The sequence below is a fragment of the Myodes glareolus genome, chromosome 7 (genome assembly GCF_982192425.1).
Source record: "Myodes glareolus chromosome 7, mMyoGla1.1, whole genome shotgun sequence".
Lineage (NCBI taxonomy): Eukaryota > Metazoa > Chordata > Mammalia > Rodentia > Cricetidae > Myodes > Myodes glareolus.
This window is the reverse complement of record NC_142032.1, coordinates 58114865-58136401: the sequence shown is the minus strand read 5'-3', so window position 1 is coordinate 58136401 and position 21537 is coordinate 58114865. Positions and strand designations below refer to the sequence as shown.

The 21537-nt window shown below is 43.1% G+C and overlaps 1 protein-coding gene and 1 non-coding gene across 4 annotated transcripts in view; both read left to right on the top strand.

The window, feature by feature from the left end:
* Chka (choline kinase alpha) overlaps window positions 1-21537 on the top strand; it is a 48883-nt gene that overhangs the window by 23379 nt on the left and 3967 nt on the right. Inside the window, exons 3-10 of one of the 3 annotated variants that reach the window (XM_085693472.2) lie at window positions 4370-4399; window positions 5320-5373; window positions 14223-14336; window positions 16785-16918; window positions 17313-17417; window positions 18420-18478; window positions 20218-20305; window positions 20931-21039. In XM_085693472.2, the coding sequence (XP_085549598.1) occupies window positions 4370-4399; window positions 5320-5373; window positions 14223-14336; window positions 16785-16918; window positions 17313-17417; window positions 18420-18478; window positions 20218-20305; window positions 20931-21039 (693 nt within the window). The remainder of the gene's footprint in view (window positions 1-4369; window positions 4400-5319; window positions 5374-14222; window positions 14337-16784; window positions 16919-17312; window positions 17418-18419; window positions 18479-20217; window positions 20306-20930; window positions 21040-21537) is intronic. The other 2 variants (XM_085693473.2, XM_085693474.2) reach the window with 2 other exon arrangements.
* LOC125416017 (U1 spliceosomal RNA) lies at window positions 10984-11148 on the top strand. Its single transcript, XR_007236744.3, has one exon. It is a non-coding gene; the product is annotated as a U1 spliceosomal RNA (small nuclear RNA).

The following is a 21537-nucleotide window of genomic DNA, read 5'->3' as shown; positions in this document are numbered from 1 at the left end:
GTGGATCAGTGGGTAGAAGCATTCCCTAACAAGCTCAATTAAGTGAATCTGATTCCCAGAACTCATGGTGGAAGGAGAAAAATGATTCCTGGAAATTGTCTTCTGACTGCCATGGGAGCACCATGGATTGTGCGCTTCTACATTCATACATACACATGTGCAGGCACATAGTCATAACAAGTAAAAAGTAAAATTATGTTAACTGAGTCATATGGCTTTGTGAGGGCTCTCTACACAGCACTCTGTGTTTTTTGGTTTTTGTTTTTTTCTTGACTCGCCTAAAATGGAGCAATAGCATTAATTAGTAGCGAGGACTGAGCAGAATTATGGTGACTAGGGATCACAACAGGTTTTGCCTTCCATGTTAAGGTGTCTCTTGCCAGACATGATGGTGCAAGGCCTTTGATCTCAGCATTCTGACAGTAAGAGTCAAGCAGCTTGACTTGTCATTAGCTAAGTTCTAGGCTAGCTTGAAATATAGTAAGATCCTCTTAAACAACTGAAAGAACAAACAATAACAATAAAAAAAATAAGTCACCTAGAATTGAGTGTGGTTGACTAACTGGGGTGGAGACCTCAAGTCTTCCAAGCCAGACCTAGGCTGTACAATGAAACCTAAGCTACTATGAAGACCATTCATCCCCCTGCAGTTTATATTTTATAGAAAGACTTGTTTAAAAAGAGGCAATGGTGGTTGGGCGGTGGTGATGTACGCCTTTAATCTTAGCACTTGGGAGGTAGAAATATAGGTGGATCTCTGTGATAAGGCCAGCCTGGTCTACAGAGTGAGTTTCAGGACACTCTGTCTCAATAAACCAAAAACCAAAAAAAAAGAAGAAAAATAAAAGGCAATGGTGGCTGCTCACACCTGCCTGTAACTCCAGCTGCGAAGGGATCTAGCCCTTTGCCCCTGTGAGCACCTGCACACGTTAATACCTACACATAATTTTAAAAAGAGGACATTGTAAACAGTTACCTGTCACTTCACACCACCTTCTCCATGCACCTCACCAATCTATTTATTTATTTATTTATTTTTGGTTTTTCAAGACAGGATTTCTCTGTAGCTTTGGAGACTGTCCCAGAACTAACTCTTGTAGACCAGGCTGGCCTCAAAGTCACAGAGATCTGCCTGCCTCTGTCTCCCGAGTGCTGGGATTAAAGGTGTGCGCCACCACCACCCAGCTTCACTAATTGATTTTTATCTACAAACCCAGACTTGGCACACTGATGTGCTACTGTTTCAACTCACAGACAAACTGTTATTAGAGTTTAGTTAAATCCCTTTCCCTCATTAATTATTTGAGGAATCTTTTATTAAGAAATGCCCAAAATATAATCTATTAAGGTCACTTTGTTTTATGTGATGGTTTCAGTGAGTTTAGAGACAGAAACTTGCTCTAGTAGGGAATACCGTGTATGCAAGTGAGTGCTGGAGATTGAGGCCTGTGCTACATGAGGGTTCTGCCACAGAGCTCTAGCCGGAAGATGCAGCTAAAGTTAAACAGTAGCAAACTATATCAAATGCTCCAACATCACCTATTCCTGCTCCTTTTTGTTTGTTTAGCAACAGCTAAGATGCACAGGCCCTGACTGACCTGGAACTCACTTTGTAGATCAATCTGGCCTTGAACTCAGAGCTACCTGAGTGCTGAGATTAAAGGCATGAACTACATTGTCTTATTAAGTTCCTAGGATAGAATGTTCTGAAGATCAATATTCTGTGCAGAAACATTTACTACTTTCACAATCTGATTTAAAATATAAAATCAAACTAAGGATTAGCTCACTGGAAGAGAAATTTGCCAGCCTTGGGAAAAACAAGGAACCCCCTTAAGATACAAAATCAAAGATGTTTCTCCCTGGAAACCCTCTCACTCTCCAGAGTTCTTTGTAAGTTTTTCTTAATCTATTTGCTCTGGGGAAAAAGAAAAGGAAAAAAAAAACTGAAAATAAAAGCAACCAAAACCATAAAGCTTTAAGTGCGATTTGCGTCTGATAAAGGCAGCATTTGAAACCTGGTTCCAAGTATGGTGCTTACCTTCGCATAGCTTCTAAGTAGTAGACAGACAAGAAGTGAAAATGGAAGTCCTCTATTCTCTCACTTTAGCTGGCAGAATTTATATTTTAATTTTAAACAAGACCAATAAAAATAATTATTGCAGGGACAAGAGAGATGTCTCAGTGGTTAAGAGCACTTATTGTACCTACAGAGGACCCAGGCTTAGTTCCTAGCACCCAGGTCACAGTCAAATGTAACTCCAATTCCAGGGCATCCAACGCCTGGCCTCAACAGGCGTTGCACACACATGTTCAGATCCACACTCAAATACACATGAATACACATAATTAAAAACAGAATAATAAAACCTTGCCGGACAGTGGTGGTGCACGCTTTTAATCCCAGCACGAGGATCTTTGTGAGTTCGAGGCCAGCCTGGTCTACAAGAACTAGTTCCAGAAAAGGCACCAAAGCTACACAGAGAAACCCTGTCTCAAAAAAAAAAAAAAAAAATTTAAAAAGAGAATAATAAAACCTCTTTAAAACACAAAATAAGTAATAAAATAGGTAGATATTAAGTAGGTTTAGCAGGAAGCTCAATGAATATAAATACAATTTGCCATATTAACCTGACAGTGTTCAGTCTCTGGATCCCACAGTGGAATGAGAGAACCAGCTTTCAAAGATTGTTTTTTGACCACCAGCACATACAATTAATAAAATGACTAATGTTAAAATTTAAATTTTGTAACTTGAAAGATAATTTCAACTTTCAAGTTAGTTGGAGGAAAATGTAAAGTTGTGCTAAATGTTTATATACTGTATTTTAATTCTTGCCTTAAATAAAATGTGCCACTAATGTAAATTATTACAGATCCCAAGTCCTAATTTATTTTGTGTCTTCTGGACAGTCTTTGGGACTCTCACAGAGTATGTGTCTCACACAGAATAAGTAGTCTGCCTGATATATCATAAGAGGCATCTGCCTTTAGTAGTCATGATTCATAACCATCTGTCTTTCTGCTTTGAGATTTCCTCTCCCTTCTCCTGAGTTCCAGCTCATTCTGTACTGAGGAAACAGAACATGGGACTGCAGAAGTCCATCTTGCCTTTGCGATGGTGCTCTTATGTTAAATTAAATCATAGGTTTATTTGGAACGGGATGGGGTGGGTGAGTGTGGGAAAAGTAGCATGGAATTTATGTCCACTTCTTGTAACAATATGCTAAAAAAGAGTGGTCCTGGGACTAAGCTAGTTTGTATTTTTAGGTAAAGTGACTTGTTTTGGAGAGAGCACCATTAGACAGGGAAAGGACTTCTGTTAGCTAACAACGTGTTAACTGTCTCCCTAAGATACAGTTAGAGCAGTAACAGCGTAGGAATAACCATAGTCATTTAGGGTTTTGTACAGGTCAAATCCCGTTACAGCAAATTTTATAGGATGTACAAATTACTTCTTTGTCTCTACTTTTTGAAGAGTATTGATACGTAACTATCAGACCAAGGAACTTGTTTTATTCATACCTTCCCTTGAAGGAAAAAAAGCTCATAGACCGTTAAAGAGACATTTAGCCCCATCTGGTCTCCTGGTTCACAAACGGCCAGTTCCCCCATTCCAGGGCATGGACAACTAGCCAGCTCTCAGGCACTAAGTAAGCATTGAGCATGTTTGCCGTGTGCAGCACAGCACAGTGCTTGCTTGCCCACACCAACCACAGCAAGAAACATCAGGATTTTCTTTGTGCTTTGGGGGAACACTGACAATAACGAGTGGAGCCCCTTATTCATTAGGAACCCCTAGATTCCTAGAGATAGACTGCTGTGTAAGAGTCAAGCAGCGATGCCAGTGCCACACTGCTCTGGGTATGAGGAGCAGTAAAGTTTTCCAATACGTAGTCACTCTGTCCTCAGGTTGACACACTCTCAGCAAAGAGCTAGGGGTTATTGTTATATTTTTGGTTTTGTGTCTTTCATTGTAACGGGATTTAACCTGTAACATCTAGATTTTCATCAGAGAAGTGCAGATTACACAAATGAAAATATCACACCGTTTGTACTGACTGCCCTGTTTCAAATGTACTCACTCGCATGTTATATTTACTATTGCATATGTGTAAATACAAGCGATTAGGAACCTTTTGCAGATAACTTTATGAACATGGATGTTTACTTTGTCTGCTTTTATAAAGAAGTAAGAGATGTACTTTTTTATACCGAACACATTAAGATATCTGTGGAATGTTATTTGGTATATGATGGTGAGAACGGTTGCTTTAAATCACAGGGTGTTTTGAATGCTGCTAGAGTAGCCAGTGTTGCTTAACGTGGCATCTTTTTTTCCTGTCCACACTTTCCACCCTTGGTACAGGTGTTTTTGATAAAGCTGTGGAATGGCAAGGTATGTTTTTTATGGGATGTTCAAGAATCTGTTAGTGTAATTCTTTCCAGAGGGTTCCTTTACAGGACTCCTTTTGAGTTGGCTGAAGTAAACCTGATATAATTGTAACATAACAGTTTGGAAGGCAGCTGAGTGTACAATTTGACACAACCCTTAAATTTCTGATTTTATTTTTTTCCTAACCCTTACTAAAAGACAGTGTTTCAGTTTTAAAGTGCTCGGGGTGGGGGTGGTTTGGAAATATGTGACCTGTAAGAAGTAGCCCAAGTTCTTTGTCAGCCAATGGTCCAGTATTTTGTTAGAAAGTTGGTTGCCGGTAATTCTCAGTTTCCTAAGGAGGAAAGTGCTGTGAGAGTAGCTCCTAATGTCCCAATTACCAGGCAGTCCTAGAGCTTTGTTAAATGAGTCCTGTTCGCTAGCGGAACAGCCTAGCCTGAACTTGGACGGATGGAGTGAAGGGCTAGTCTGAGCAAGGGGCAGGTGTGCAGAGCTCACACTAACTCTGCTGCCTGCTTAGTGCTTTCCTCCCTGTCCATAAGCTCTGCTGCCTGCAGCCCTCCACAGATGTGTGGACAGTCCTGTTTTCCAGGTTCCCCTGGGAGAACCACACAGCTAATCAGGCAGAGCTTTAGAAGAGGACACTTTGTAGTGACTGCCCTCTAGCCGTGAGATTGTGAAAGGTACATGGGACAGTCCCCAGCAGCATGTCCCTTTCCTTGTAAAAAGATGAAGCACTTTGAAGATGTTGGCACAAGTGCTGGAGATACTGGTGCCTTTAGATTACGCTGCTCACCTGGGTGGCCAAAAAGCCCTTGTTAAAGAGCTGAGGTGTTTGTGAACACCCGTTCTGTGGTTGCAAAGTTAGTGTCTGCTCAGTGTGCTCCATCTCACCAGAAGTGTTTGCTTTTTCTCATTCATAGAGGTCCTGTAATAAAGAGGGATCCGAACAAGCTCAGAATGAAAATGAATTTCAAGTAAGTAATTGAGTCCGTTCTCATCTGCATGAGCTGTAAACTGGTGATGTCCAGTCTCACTAAATTGTGGTTTGACAGGTCTGATCTCTGCCCTTGGAAATGTTTGATCTTTGATGTTTCTCAAAAGAAAGGTTCTGGGCCAGTTGGAGCCAGCTCACTGAAGCTGAGTCACAAGGGGCTTTCAAACTCCTGAGGGTAGAGAGTCAAATTGTCTGTGGTGGCAATTTCTAAGCAGTGTTAGAGATGCTGAGTGACGCAGGCTTAGGAAATAGTTTCTGATGCTCTGATGTGGAGGCACCTACCTTCTCTGGCAGCGTCTCTACTTTCGGATGTTCCTACACCATCATTAGGAAGCAGATCACTGCCCAGACACTAGCACTCTCCCCTTGAGGAAGTGGCTGTGCCTGTCCTGGGTATGGTAGCCAGGTTGAAAAGGCTTCTTCCCAGATTCTGAAATAAATAACACTGAAAAATGTGCATTCAAGGGAACTTTGAGACTCCAGGTGTGGAGAATGGGCATCTCATTATTCTCTTGTGTGTTTAGGCCTATAGGGAAGAGGTGCTTGTGTGTATGAGATGGTCAATGTGACATAGCTAGCTGGCCACCCCTGGGAGCTTCTGAACAGGGAGATGGCGCTTCCTGCTTTGCCTGTTTTTTCATTTTGTTTTGTTGTTGTTTTGTTTTGTTTTCGAGACAGGGTTTCTCTGTCACTTTGGAGCCTGTCCTGGAACTTGCTCTGTAGATCAGGCTGGCCTCGAGCTCACAGATCTGCCTGTCTCTGCCTCCCAAGTGCAGGGTTTAAAAGTGTGCACCACCCACTGCCCGGCTTACTTCCCGTGTTACATTGAAGCTGCAGTAGCAGCCCAGTGGTATACCCCCCCATCCCAGCAGTACACTGCTTTACCCGCTGGCACCACGTATTTGTTCAGTCCTCCCTTGGGTTTCAGATGCCATCCTCAGAAGAATCACAGCTGTCCCTCCCCTTGCTTCTCAGGACCTGATCCACAGACAATCTGACTTTACCTGTGATTTTTGGGGTTGGTGTGCACATAGTATGGAAGAGTTAATTTCTAGTCCTCATTGAGTCCTTTTAACATCTCATCTCCTTGGTGATATGACTCAGCAGATAAATGTTCTTGTAAAATCTGGCCACCTATGTTTTATCCCCAGAACCCACATGGTAAAAGGAGAGAACCAACTTCTATAAATTGTCCTCTGATCTCCACATGTGCACACACATAGAAACACATGTATACATAAAGGCAAAAATAATTGTCCTCTTCTGATAATTGCTCCAGGTCCCACAAGATCTTCCCTCACTTCCTCTGTAGAGGAGGATGTTTTCTATCCGCCACTCACAGTTGGGGCTGCTCTACCTGCTTCTTTCATCTTGCATCCAAACATTTGCCAATAGAGACCCCAGCTCTCTAAAGCTCACATGCTTCCCCCCCCCCCCTTCACCCTGGTCTCTGGTTTGTCTGCTTCTTGCCTTCATTATGTCAAGGTTCTACAACAATCTGTTGGAGTCCACTCCTTCGCCTTTCGTCATTCTGTGGCCTAGATACTCTGTTCTCCACTGCATCCCTCTTGAACTTTTTCAGTCTTTCCTTCTGCTGTCTTCTCTAGTACGTGTGCCCTGACTGTCTCCAGAAGCTGGCAGGCTCCCTCTTTGTCATGCAGGACTTTAGCAGTTTACCTCTGCTAACCTCCCAGCTTGCTTTGACTTCTTGGAGATCCGCAGTCCAGAAATTGCTATCTTCTCATTCCGTCAGCCCTCCTTCTGATGACCAACTATGCTTCTAAGGCCTTCTCCTCTACAGAGCCTCAGTTCTTCTTTACTTGTCTCTTTAACAACTGCCATGCTGAACCCAGCCACCTCAGTGCCTGCTTCCATTGTACTGCGCCCACAACCCCTGGGCTGTTGAGCTCTGGAGAATCACACAGTTGGGAAAGCTGGTACTCCACCTCACCAGTGCTTGCTGTATGGCAGCCTGCTGAGCTTCACCCTTAGGTTTGCGTCTGGATTCTAAGGTCTGTTTCAGATGTCTGTTTTCTCTTCCAGCTTTGCTGTCCCCCACCCTAGGCACGCAGTCTGAAGCTGGCTCTTCAGCTGCTTATCTCTTAGCTGACATCTTCTACTCCAAGCCCATTTTTTTGTGCTCTTTCCCTCACCGGCTGCCCCTGTGGAGGCAATCTTTCCCTTGTATTCAGCACGTCCTCTCTTTCTTCTTTCAGCCTACTGTCACCATTCTCCACTCCTTCTCCCGGGAGCCAGGCGTTCTTGCCGATGTCCTTCCCTCTCAGTGCAATCTCTGCTCCGTTCCTGATAAAATTTCTATTTTTCTTTTAAAAATGAATTTTTTATTTTAGTCTTTGAATAAGTCTTAAGATTGACAAGGGTTTTTGTTTGTTTTGAAACATTTGTTTTTGTAATTTCAATACTTGGAGGCTGAAGCCACTGGAAGTTTGATGGCAACTTGGGCTGTGTAGTAAGATCTCATCTAAAAATCCTAAAACTTCCCATGTCTCAGTTTGTTTGTGCTTAAAGTTTGAATTGAGGACCTTCCTGTCCCCAATGGCATCTGACTGCAGCACTAGCACCTGAGGGGTCTAGCAGGAGAGCATGAGCTCAAGGCCAGGCTTACATAGACCCCATTTCAGTCAACAGCAGATGGACCTGCAGTCTTAGCTACTTGGAAGGCTGAGGCAGGAGAATCACAAGTTGGCCTACAGAGAAAGTTCAGGGCCAACGTGGGCAATTTAGTGAGAACCTCCTTCACAATAAAAGGTGAAAAGCAGGCTGGAAGAACTGCTCGGAGGTCAAGAGCACTGACTACTCTATGGAGGGCCTAAGTTTGGTTCCCATCCCCCACGTGGTAGCTCACAGCTAGCTGTAACTCCAGTTCCGGAGGATCTGACACCCTTTACTGGTCTCTTCAAGCAATGTGCAGACATATGCAGGCCTACACAGAGACACAATACCTACATATTAATAAGTAAATAAAATTTTAAAGGAAAAAGCAAGCTGGGGCTACAGCCTAGTAGTAGAATGCTTGCCTGACATTGTGATGCAAGTGTACACCACCATTCCCAGCGTTTTCATATGAGTTCTGGGGACAACGCATGGCAGGCGATTTACTGGACAGGTTCTCCACTGCAGAAGTGAAATTTTATAGATATAATGAAAATCTAAATTTGTTTCCACCTTCCCGTCTAGGTGTTTTTCTCTTTTTTTGTTCACCCTTTCCTATCTAATACTTGTCCCCATTATTTCCCTGAAGCTCTTGTTTCCAGCAGCAGCAGCTACATTGTGAATTCCTCCGGCCATTTGCTTTCCTCCTGTTTGACCCTCAGGAGCATCTATAGCTTCTTCCACAAAGGCAGCCATTTACCTCCTCTTTTCCATTTTTTCCTTCCACTGCCCAGATTTGAATCAGTTGTTTGCAAGTGGTAGGTAATGTGAAATGTTAGAGCTTTTGTTTCTTTGGACTTTTTAGAAGACAAAGTTTTGGTGTGTTGTCTAGACTCTTAGTCTAGCAGAGGACTAGGGTGTGCATACTGCACCCAGCTTGCTTGCTTTTTAAATAAGATGATATATATATATATAAACATTGTACAGTTGTAGTATTGATGGGTATAATGCTTGCTTATGTGTGTTGCTGGGTAAAAGCTATTGGGGGGTGGTTTTTTGAGACTGAGTTTCTCTGTAACAACAGCTCTGGCTGTCCTGGAACTTATAGAGATTAGCCTACCTCTCTTTCCTGTAATGCTAATTTAAAAAAATATTTTTCAATCCTTTATAATTTCATGATGTATCTTTAAAAAATTTTTAAATTTATGTCTGTGGGTGATTTGCTTTCATATGTATGTGCATGTGCCCCTTGTGTGTGCTTGGTGCCCTCAGAGGTCAAAAGAAGGTGTTGAATGTCCTGGAACTAGAGTTAAATATGATTGTGAGCCATCATGTGGGTGTTGGGAATCAAACCAAGGTCTTTTACAAGAGCAACTAGTGCTCTTAACCTCTCTTATCCTCAGAGTTTCTCCATTCCCTGTATAATGTAAATGTATCTTAATCTTGTTAATCCCTTACTCCCCTTCCAGTCTTCCTGACCCCACCCATGTCCTCTTCCCACCTTCTTGTCCCCTCTTGAGTCCACTTAGTACTTGGATGTGGGCCATCCATTAGAATATGGGTAACCAGGCAGGGCTGCATACTTGGAGAAAACTGACGCTCCCTTCCTCAGGAACCATTAACTGCCATAACTACTAACAACCCCTCAGCTGAGAGTGATCTTGTATGTCCCTCCCCCTGTGCTGGAATGTTGACTGGCTTGGGTCCTGTGCAGTCTTTTGTAGGTAAGCTCAGCTGCTGTGCAACAGCCTTGTGTCATTAACACAGCTTTTTACAGTGTTGCTACTCACCACAAGGCCATTGCTGTAGTGGGGGAGCTCTCAGAAACAGGCCGCTTCTTCCTTTGCTCTGGGCGTTTGCTCAGTGTGAGCTTTCAGGGCATGTTGCTTAGCATGGTCCTGCCTGCCCTGATCACCCTAGTCTAGCTGCAGCCACCCTACCTCACCCTTCCTTCACTGCTCCAGACTTCCTCCATCAAGACAGCCATAGCTCATTTGTACCCTGCACTCTCGGGTCCTGGGTCAGTGTTGTCTCTTTGGAAATCCCTGCCCTTTGATAACCTGTCTTTCCAGCCTTCTGTCCCATCATAGCCTTGACTTTAGTCATTTCCTATTTCTCTATGTGAATTTTGTACAGATGGGGCCTGGTGAGGCTTATTCTTTGGTTTCCTGATATTTAGCACTAGATATGTACCAAATATTTTCTGTTTTTGTTGTTGTTTGTTTTGTTTTGTGTATGGTTTTTCAAGACAAGGTTTCTCTGTGTAACAGTTCTGGCTATCCTGGCATCCACTTTGTAGACCAGGCTGGCCTTGAACTCTCAGAGATCCTCCTGCCACTGCCTCCAGAGTGCTGAGATTAAAAACGTGCCACCACTGCCTGGCCACAGTGGTGTTTGAATGAGTGAAAGAAAGATTTTTTTTTTCTAAAAAAACAAAGTAAATTGTTAAGGTATTGATTTCTCCAAAAAGTAACACTAGCCTATGGTTAGTAACACACCAGATAGTGGTGTGGAGGGGTGGGCTGTGGATCAAGCCCTGGTTCTGCCTGCTGCTCACTTGCTTCAGGTAGCCATCAGGGAGACATAGGTGGCTTAGAAGTGCTTATAGCTCTATCTTGGCACCATGTCTGTGTTTAGGCTGATGGCCTCCACAGGAATCTAGACAGACTTTTAATCCAGGTCCCAGCAACAGTGCTGTTACACACATCAGCAGTGCTGAACTCACTGAACTTTAAATCTGATTATGAGACCAGGTATTGTGGTGCTGCCTGTAGTCCAGCACTGGGGAAGCTGATGTAGGAGGATTGGGAGTTTAAGAGTAACCTGATCCTGAATTCAATTCCCAGCAACCACATGGTGGTTCACAACCATCTGTAATGAGATCTGGTGCCCTCTTCTGGCGTTTAGGCACACATGCAGACAGAACACTATACATAATAAATTAATCCTAAAAACAAAACAAAACAAAACAAAAAAACCACTTCACCTGGCAGGGGAGATACCATGATCATGAAGGTGGTTTTCCCAGGGTCAGGCTTATCCATTGCACTCCAGATGTGCTGACCCCTGCGATTTCCCCAAATGCGTGAAACTCGACTGCATAATTTGTGGTAGTGGGGGGCTGCATTTGTGCTCTCGCCTAGCAAGAAATTAAATTTTTTTTAATTAAAAAAAATAAAGAGTACCTTGAACTATCGTGGAAAGATTTTGTTTTATAAACCAAACAGGAAAGACTGGCAAAATGACTTGGTAAAGGTAACTTACCACTTGCCACTAAGTTCAGTCTTCGGTGCCCCGCGGAAAGAGAGAACCAGCTGCTAGAAGTTGTCTTCTGATCTCCATACTGTGGTATGTGGGCAGCCACATGTGCAAGCTCACATAGTCTCATTCTCTCTCAATTAAAAGGCAGAGTGCTTGTCCAGCGTGTACAAAGCCCTGGATTCTGTCTGCAAGCCCATTGCATAAACTGGGCATGGTGGTTCACACTTTTAATCCCAGGAATTTTAATGAAGGAAATAGAGGAAGGAAGATCAGAAGTTCAGGTTAGCTGTAACCAGTTCAAGATCAGTCTGTGCTACATAAGACTTTCTCAAGAAAAAAGTATAAAAGTAACACTTGAAACTTGAGGAAGAAGCAGGATTGGATATATGTGTTACACAGTTAAACCCTCGTGATCATTTCAGTCACTCTGCAGTGTGAAGAGTTGAGAAACACATTTTAATCATAACAAAATTCTGGATTTTTAGACAAAGAAGATTAGATTGGAAGTTAGAAACTGGAGGTGTTGGGGGAGAGTTCTACAGATGGCATATAGCTACAAGGAGCTATACCTGGTAGATTGCCTGCTCTAGAACTGACCCCAGGATCCTCGTGTTCAGTTATGGTCAGGCTTTGCTTGCTTTTGCAGTTTCCACTGTAAGAGGCGCCGAGGAGACTGCTCCCAGCCCACAGGGGAGAGGACTACAGCAGAGGACACCTTGAGGGCCTTCGCTTGAGCTCCCCTGAGAGTCTCTGCAGTATCGGGCTTCAGGTCAGACAGGGCTGCAGTGACTATGCCTCCTAAGCCAATGTGTTAAGAGGGTCAGATGAACAATGAAAACATTTCATCTGCTAAACAGAGGTATTTGATGTTATCAAAAAAGATATAAATCCATGTGATACCTAATCCCTTAACTTAGTCTGATCGACTTAATATATGTATATTGTCAAATACACACACTTGCAATTAGTAAATATGGATTGAACCTTGAAAGGTATAATTAGCCTAATATAGGGATTATATAAGATTATAGTTAAACTCTAATTGTGGGGGATTAGAAACAAGCATTTGTCCACACACCAGGAAAGTGACCTTATGACTTTTTGTACTTTTTTTTTCTTTTGTGTTATTAGCTATAGCATTCTACCATGCCTAATGAGCTTGTCCTCAGTTTCTGAGGTCAATTTTTGTCTTTTTTTTTTTAAACCTTTGGAGTTGAGGAGCAGACCTAGAACCTTGTACTCGGTAGGCAAGTGTTCCACCACTGAGTTAAATCCCCAGCCCTCATGTGAATGCCATAAGCATGTTTTTTGGGATCATTCCCCCACAGGACATTTCTTAACAAAGGGTGATCAAAATCACCTGAAAGCTGGAAAGAAGGGGAAGAGTTGTTTTTAGAACAAGCGATACATCTATTGGTATGGTATTGGGGTCAAGTGAAATCCTCAGTGGGTAGAGGCGCTGGCACACAGGTCTGGCCACCTGAGTTTGAGCTCCAGACCCCATTAGGTAGTGGGAGAGAACCAGCTCCATGACATGTAAGTGCCTGTGTATAGACAATAAAGTTTTAGAAATTTTAATGGGATCTGAGCTACTACCTAGGACAATAAATGGGTAGTGTTACCTGTGAGTGTCAAGGGCTTTTTCACCTCGTCACTCTAACAGATTGACAGTTACATGCACTAATTTGCTGTTTGGGGAATGACTGAGGAATGAATGTGACCTGGAAAAAAAGGATGGGTTTTGAGCCCATCCTTTTTTTTTAGAGCCTATAGTTATGAGGACTAAAGATAGGAAATGGGAGGAGGGATAAGGTGGTTAAGATCATTTGTTTCTTGTGCAGAGTACCCAGGTTCAGTTCCTAGTATCTCTTCGATGGCTTACAGCCATTCAAAATTTCACTTCCAAGGGATCCAGTGCCTCTGACATCCTCAGGCAGCAGGCTATGCACATTGTACACGTATATTTATGCAGAGAAACACTGATACACACAAAGTAAATGAATCTAAAATGCATAGCAGTTTATGGAGAATTTAGCAGAGGCAAGAATTGAAACTCAAAACCTGGAACCCACAGACTAGGCAGGAGACCTTTGGAGCATTCAAACACACTAGGCTCTCAATGGAGAATCAAGTCATCTTCACCAGAATGGATGGTGGTGTCTCTGAGAGGCCAAGAGTGAGATTCAAACAATTAGATTGTAAAATAGATGGACACAGTAAAAGCCCTTAATAAAAGTGACCCTTAACCCAGTGACTTGTTTTGGGAAGCATTGTTTGACATGAGAAGGGACCTCTATTAGCAGATAACCCACTGTCTTCTGAAGGTATAGTTCACATGGTAACAGTATAGGAATAACCACAGGCATATAGGACTATGTACAGGTTAGGGCTGGGAACATTTGGTCGAGTTCTAACATAGTATGTAAGAAATCCTGGGTTGGGTCCCTGTATCAAACAAAATGAGCATGGTGGCACATGCCTGTAGTCCCAGCAGAGGCAGGAGAATCATCTGCTCCATAAGTAGTTCATGGCCAGCCTGGGCTGAGATTTTTGTCTCAAATAAAGCAAACAAAAAGTGTTAGCACAATTTTTTTTAGTAGAACATCAAACTTTTTATTTGTCTTCAAGTATTTTTTGCAAAGTATTAATATATACTATTGGGCTATAAAACTTTTTCTTCTTAACTTTACTTGGAGGGAAAATTGTATTTTTGGAACTAGTGACCTAAATTGAATTTTAAATAACTATATAGTATAATGCTGTGAGCTAGATCCTGTACAGGTTGAGAGAGTGAGTGATGTGTGTGAGTGTGTGTGTGTGTGTGAGAGAGAGAGAGAGAGAGAGAGATCATTGTCCATGCTAAAGAGTGGCCTAGAGGCTTGGAGGAACTTGCTCCTGAAAAAGCACTTCCTGCCTTGAAAATACTAACCCCTGCTCTGTTCACATCTGTTGCAGGGGGCTGAAGCGATGGTTCTGGAGAGTGTTATGTTTGCCATTCTTGCTGAGAGGTCACTTGGGCCAAAACTCTATGGCATCTTTCCCCAAGGCCGACTGGAGCAGTTTATCCCGGTAAGATTATGTAAACCACAGGCGAGAAGTGAACTCTGTTCCTCCTAGCAGTAAAAGTCTGAAATCCTGTCATTTGAAATAGTAAATGTGATATTTATAAATGTGAGGAATAATAATTGGGAGGTAGCTCAGAAGCCATGAGCCTTTTTGCTTTTCTGAGGATCTGTGTTCGGTTCTCGGTACTGACTCATAACCATCTGTAACTCCAGCTCCAGAGGATTCAACACCTTTTGACCTCTGTGGGTACCAGATTATGCACATGTGCACAGATACGCATGCAGATAAAAGTCACAGAAAATAAAGCAAATAAAGTCTTAAAAGGAATTTAATGTGATCTGTGTAAATAAACTGGGTCATAAGTAAAGTCAAGGAAATGTGTTGACTGTAGCTGAGATAGTAGAATGATTGCCTAGCATGCTTAGCATTTAAAGAATCTATAGTGGGGCTGGAGAGATGGCTCAGTGATTAAGAGCATTCTCTGCTCTCCCAAAGGTCCTGAGTTCAATTCCCGGCAACCACATGGTGGCTCACAACCATCTGTAATGAGGTGCCTTTTTCTGGCCTGCAGAATATTGTATACATAATAAATATTTTTTTAAAAAAGAATATATAGTAACCTTTCTTTAATATATAGACATAGTTATACAGGTTAAAATTATGTGTGAGAGACTGGAGAGATGGCCCAGCAGTTAAGATCACCAACTGCTCCTCCAGAGGACCCCAATTTAATTCCCAGCACACATATGATGGCTAACAACTAAATTCTGTAGCTTCAGTTCCAGGGGATCCAGCAGTCTCTTCTGACTCTTTGGGCACCACACACAAACATGTGGCCCTTTGAACTGACTTACATGATTATTCAAACTGATCCATGGCCCAGTCACCCTCCATTTGGAGAATCAACTAAAGATTCCCATCTGAGCTAGGTGGTGGTGGTGGAACACGCCTTTAATCCCAGCACTTAGGAGGCAGAGACAGCTAGACTTCTGAGTTTGAGACTAGCCTAGTCTACAGAGTGAGTTCCAGGACCGAGAAACATTGTCTTGAGAAACAAAAACAAAAAAATAATTCCGCCGGACGGTGGTGGCGCACGCCTTTAATTCCAGCGCCCGGGAGGCAGAGACAGGCGGATCTCTGTGAGTTCTAGGCCAGCCTGGTCTACAGAGCTAGTTCCAGGACAGGTTCCAAAGCCACAGAGAAACCCTGTCTTGAAAAAGAAAATAAAACAAAACAAAAAATAATTCCTATCTAGTTCAGAGTAAGTTCTGTGAAGACAAGGGTCACAGTGCTAGGTGTCAAATACCTTAACTGTTGAGTTTTCCACTGGATTTGGTAGAATCTCCTTCACCCTGAAAGCAACTCTTGAGAGAGTTGAGTTATTTCTACTCAGGAAACAAGACACTGAGGAATGAAATCACACACCTAGCTCATGTCTTTGAAGCAAGAATTTGAGCAAGATTTCTCTTACTGGGCAGCACTCCTGCCATAGGCCTGCTGCTTTGTAGCTTCAGGAAGACGCCACCTTGAGTCCTGCAGGGATCCAGCTTGTGTGGAAAAGTCAAAGGATTTCCTAGACCATAGAATTCCTTGAACACCTGTGGAAAGGCTGTCAGGATGAGCCAGGCCTCAGGTTATGTCAGCGACAGCATAGTATCTACAGGGTAAGATTTGACCTTCATGTCCACCTAGTGTAGCACGTGCCTGCTCCATGTCAACCCTGGTGCTAAGGACACAGCAGGAGCAGTTGGCAGCCCTCTATAGGATATTCAGCTGATGGAATACTGGAATCTACTGAAGATAGGCTGTCAGTTTTGACAAGTGAGGACACCAGCTGTAGCTGTAGAGATGCAGTCACAAGTCACAGGAATGGTGTTTCTAGTTCACTGAAGGAGGTACTTCCTCCAGTTCTTAACAAGGTAGACCTGCTTCTCTCTATAGACGTGTCATGGATGTTGTCTTTCTTTTTTTGGAGGACAGGGTCTCACTGTCAGACTGGCCTTGAACTCACATATCTGTCTGCCATTAGCTCATGAGTTACTGAGATTAAAAGCATATATCACCATGCCTGACTGCATGCCCATTCTTTTTTTTTTTTAAATATTTATTTATTTATTTATTTATTTATTTATTTATTTATTTATTATATATGCAATATTCTGTCTGTGTGTATGCCTGCAGGCCAGAAGAGGGCACCAGACCTCATTATAGATGGTTATGAGCCACCATGTGGTTGCTGGAAATTGAACTCAGGACCTTTGGAAGAACAGGCAATGCTCTTAACCTCTGAGCCATCTCTCGAGCCCTGCATGCCCATTCTTAAGAAAATTTTGTGCGCTGGTTGAGGCTTGAATAATTTATTGGTTTTTGGTTTTAATGTGGTGTGGTCTCAATACAATTGTTAGATGGCATTGATAAATGTCAGTACCTGAACCCCCTTTTCTGTTCCAGAGTCGGCGATTGGACACTGAAGAATTACATTTACCAGATATTTCTGCAGAAATAGCTGAGAAAATGGCCACATTTCATGGAATGAAAATGCCATTCAATAAGGAACCAAAATGGCTTTTTGGAACAATGGAGAAGTGAGTGTTCAGATTATTTGGTCTCTTTTACCCTGGTGACTTTGGCAGTAAGCAGAAGTGGGTACTTCCCTTCATCTGCCAGGGTGGTCAGAGGCCCCTTTGGATCATTGGTGTGCATGCCATCACTTGCAATGTGTGTCTCATGATAGTCTTTCTTGCATGAATCAATCAATTCCTGGACCAAGAAAGAAGACTTCTTTGCAAAATTGCTGTGGGTGGGTGGAGAGGGTGGAGAGCCAGCTTCCCTAAGAACTGTAGGTCTAATCTCTCCTCCCTCTTTCTTGGAGACCACAAGGCTTCCTTGGGACTGGGACTGACAGGAGTTGGGTATGTGAGTGGGGCCTGAGGATGCACCTGCTGAGCCTAACTCTGGTCTTTGTCTTCCCTATGACAGATACCTGAATCAGGTGCTAAGACTCAAATTTAGTGGGGAGGCCAAAGCTCAACAACTGCACAAGATCCTTGCTTACAATCTGCCTCTGGAGCTTGAAAACCTGAGGTGAGTATAGCCTTCTGTCCCCTGCCCTGGGTTGGTAAGCTCCTCACCTACAGAGTAAATATTCTCTTGGGAGTAAGTCCTGGTGAATTGGAATTCTCCCCCTTCACTCCCACCCCCACTCCAGACAGGGTTTCTCTGTGTAGCTTGGTCATCCTGGAATTCACTCTGTAGACCAGGCTGGTGTCAACTCAGACTGACCTGCTTTTGCCTCCCTGCTGCGATTAAAGGTGTGCACTGCCTCACCTGGCTTTGGGGGGATGAGTCTTTTTAAGATTTTATTTTATTTCATTGAGCCATTAGCCCTTAATGTAGATTGCCAAGTGAGGATTTGCCTAGGGCAGGAATGATGGTTGAAGGTAGTAGGCCAGAGATATAGGAAACTAAATCTAGACCCTGGGAGACATTAATTTTGAGATTTCAGCTGGGGCAGTGGTGGCATACACCTTTAATTCCAGCTCTCAGGAGACAGGGAGGCGGATCTCTGTGAGTTCAAGGTCAGCCTGGCCTGCAGAGCCAGTTCCTGGACAACCAGGGCTACACAGAGAAACCCTGTCTCAGAAGAAGAAAAAAAAGAAAGGAAAGAAAAAAAAAAAAGACCTTGAGATTGGTTTCTGAAAGGAAACTCTTGTGTCTGTCTTCTTGGTGAGTCTTGGTGCAGACTTGTGTGCTATGCCAGGTGGAAATGGTACCTAGGCCTTTAAAGAGCTCTGACTTTATTTGAACAGAAAGCAATTGTCTAGTTCTGATACATGCATGAGGGAAACCACTCTCCATCTGCTCTAAGTCAGGGAGCAGGCTCATGTGAAACAGCGGTGTGTGCTAGGATAGCATGAGCAGTGTGCACAGCACACACTTGTATTCTGAAACCCATGTCCGTGTGTCTCGGCAGAGAGCCCCTTCAGCCTCTCTGCACTGTGCTAGAATGCTGCTCTGTGCTGACTGCATGAGTATGTGTGCACCTTACTGAACTAGAGAGGTAACAGTGAGGCTTTCTTTTTTCAGGTCATTGCTGCGGTACACTAGATCTCCGGTTGTATTTTGTCATAACGACTGTCAAGAAGGTAAGAATTGCCATGGTATGCTAAAGATAAGGCTTGTGTTATACTTAAAAGACAGCTAATGTATGTGTATGAGCCATGCAAGATGGTGGTACAAGTGTACTAGCATGCTGGAATTAAGAGCACCCAGCCAGTGAAGTGTAAGGATAAAATTGAGCTAGAGCTTTATACCAAAGAAAACCCTCTGGATTATACTAAGAAAAACAAGTTTTCAAAAAATGAGTAGAGTATTAATTACCGAAAGATCTGGAATGAAGCTACATATACCTGTTGATGTGTAACTCCTTATGGTAGATATTCCTACTTTAGCCTGCAAAGCAGAAGACCCAGATCATGTGGGCTCTATGCAACACACTAAAACTACCTTCCCATAAAACACACACAACTAAAGACTCAGACCATTTCCCTTGAAAAATTGCAGTGAAGTATGCCGCTCTCACAGAATTGTACTGGTATAATAGTTTTTAAAACACCCAACTGCTCAGTTCCTTTTGCCCACACTGTCTGCCTATGTTGCTCTGATGTTTCATCTGCCCTGACATAGATGAACACAGTCCTTGTCTGGGACTTTATCCTGGGTTTTGTTGTTGTTTTGGTTTGGTTTTGAGTTTTCTTTGTGTGTGCGGGAGAGACAGGATTTCTCTGTGTAGCTCTGACTGTCGTGGAATTCACTATGTAGTCTCACAGAAATCCTCTTGACTCTGCCTCCTAAATGCTGAAATTAAATCTGTGCTCCACCACCACTCAGCTAGTCTTTGTTTTCAAGACAGCATCTTGTCATGTTGCCCAGGCTGGCCATCAGATCATGAGATTATGTAATCATACCTCTAGTTTTTTAGTTATAGATCAGTTTCTTATGAAGACTCCTCATCAATAAGCCATTAATTTGAGCCAAAGTGCTTTTCTGATTAGTTAATCATTGTTTGCCCACTAGTGGGGTAGAGCAGGGTATAGAAATTTCAGCGCCAGCTTTGTGCTAAGTTAGCCACACCCTTCTGGGCCTGATGGTGGGTGGATAAGGTGTGCAGACCATCATCACTAGAGAGGAATTGTCTGATGGCCAAGTGTAGAAAGGATAGAAATGACAGCTTGCATTTATTTTGTTGTACAATTTTGGGTGTCTGCCCCATTCTCGTTTTTCTTGCTTTTGGAAGCAATAGGAATATTCTGTAGAGCCTAGAAACTGGCTCCATTAGAAACCTGGGAGAGGGAGAGTGGCCAGAGTTAGCAAAGGATGGAACTTCAGGCCCATTCACCCACTCTTGAGTTGCTGAACACATTAGTAGGGAATCTAGGGGAAATGGGCTGGTACAACCAGGCTGGCAGTCACACACCTGCCTAGATTCATTGCTGGAGGAAACATCATGGCCATTGTCTGTCTTCTTGGGTTGGAACAGCATGCAAGGACAAATCAGTTGGGCCCCAGTTGGCCATCTGATGACAGCAACCCAGTCCCAAGGCTCCAGGAGATTGAGGTAAGGAGACCAAATGCAACCTAACACAAACTGTGAGGTGTTTGAAAAGACAGTGCTGCATGCCCAGCAGGACAGGGACTAGGAACAAGTGATCCTGGAGCCTCCCTGCTTAGAGCAGGCCATCGTGACAAAACTTTTACTCTGTCTGCCCTGTATGTCTTTAGGACCAAAACTGAAATCATTCAGGGCCAGAATCACTCTCAATTGTTGCCCAAGGATTTGAGCCTTGTGTTTAAAAAAATGTTTCATCATCCAAATCTTTTGTAGGTAATATCTTACTGCTGGACGGCCGAGAGAATTCTGAAAAGCAGAAGCTGATGCTCATTGACTTTGAATACAGCAGTTACAATTACAGGTAATGTGTTACAGTCAGATGCTGATTTCAGTATAGTTTCATTATTGTGATACAGAGCAATTATAGGCACAAACAGCACACTGAGCAGAAAGGAAGGTGTTTTGCCCCTGAGGCAGGTCAGCACACACCTGCCCAAGCAGTTGGAGCAACTACTCACAAGCAGTTTACCTCTCTCTCTCTGGAGTGCCAAGATGGTTGTCCTGACACGAGTAGTGATTGCCAAGGAAGCACTGTGCTCGGGTGCACAGTAGCACTCAGGTAGTACTGTGGTCTGCAGTCCGCTATGGTGCTGATGCTCATCTGATTGTCTGTGCATTAAAGCTGCCATTCTCTGGTCTGCTCCAGAAGCCTACCTTGGGAACCAGAGATCCCACTTAAGGTTTATTCAGCTTTTTAATATATATATTTATGTGTATGTATGAATATCATGTGTGTGTGTCTAGTGCCAAGGACTTGTGGAGACCAGAGAGGCCATCAGATCCGTCATGGGTCCTCAGCAAAAGCGGCGCGTGCTCTTCAGCATTGAGCCCTCTCCTCAGCCCCCGTTCAGATTCTTCCTTTCTGCTCAGGCAGCCTGCAGGTTCTGCACCGTGCCTCACATCTTGCCTGCATTGTTCTCTTTCAGGGGATTTGATATTGGAAATCATTTCTGTGAATGGATGTATGATTATACCTATGAAAAATATCCTTTCTTCAGAGCGAACATTCGGAAATATCCTACCCGAAAACAACAGGTAGGAGATTCATTTGTACTGATAAATTAGCTTTATATGTGAACTAGCTTTACATAATTAGGGTTACATGCTCATTTTTTATTTTCCTTGTATTTATTTTGTTTTGTTTCTGAGACAGGGTCTCACTGTAGCTCTGACTATCGTGAATTCACTATGTAGACCAGGCTACCCTTGAAATCAGAAATCTACTGGCCTCTGACTCGTGAATGCTAGGATTAAAGGCATGTACCACCAACTCTGAAACATATTTATTAAAAGATAGTCTATATATTCATTTAAGGGAGAAAGAGGGAAGGAGAGTGTTTTTTTTCTAGGGACTAAAGTTGGGACCTCTTTACATGCCAGATGAGTATTCTGTACTACTCAGTCACATTCCAGCCCTATGATGATAGCTCTGCTTAAATTATGGCAAAAAAAGGCTTAGGAAAATCCTTTTACTTGTGTTAAAAGCATCATTTTGGCTGGGGCTGCTTAGGAACAGGGGGAAGAGAATTGTGA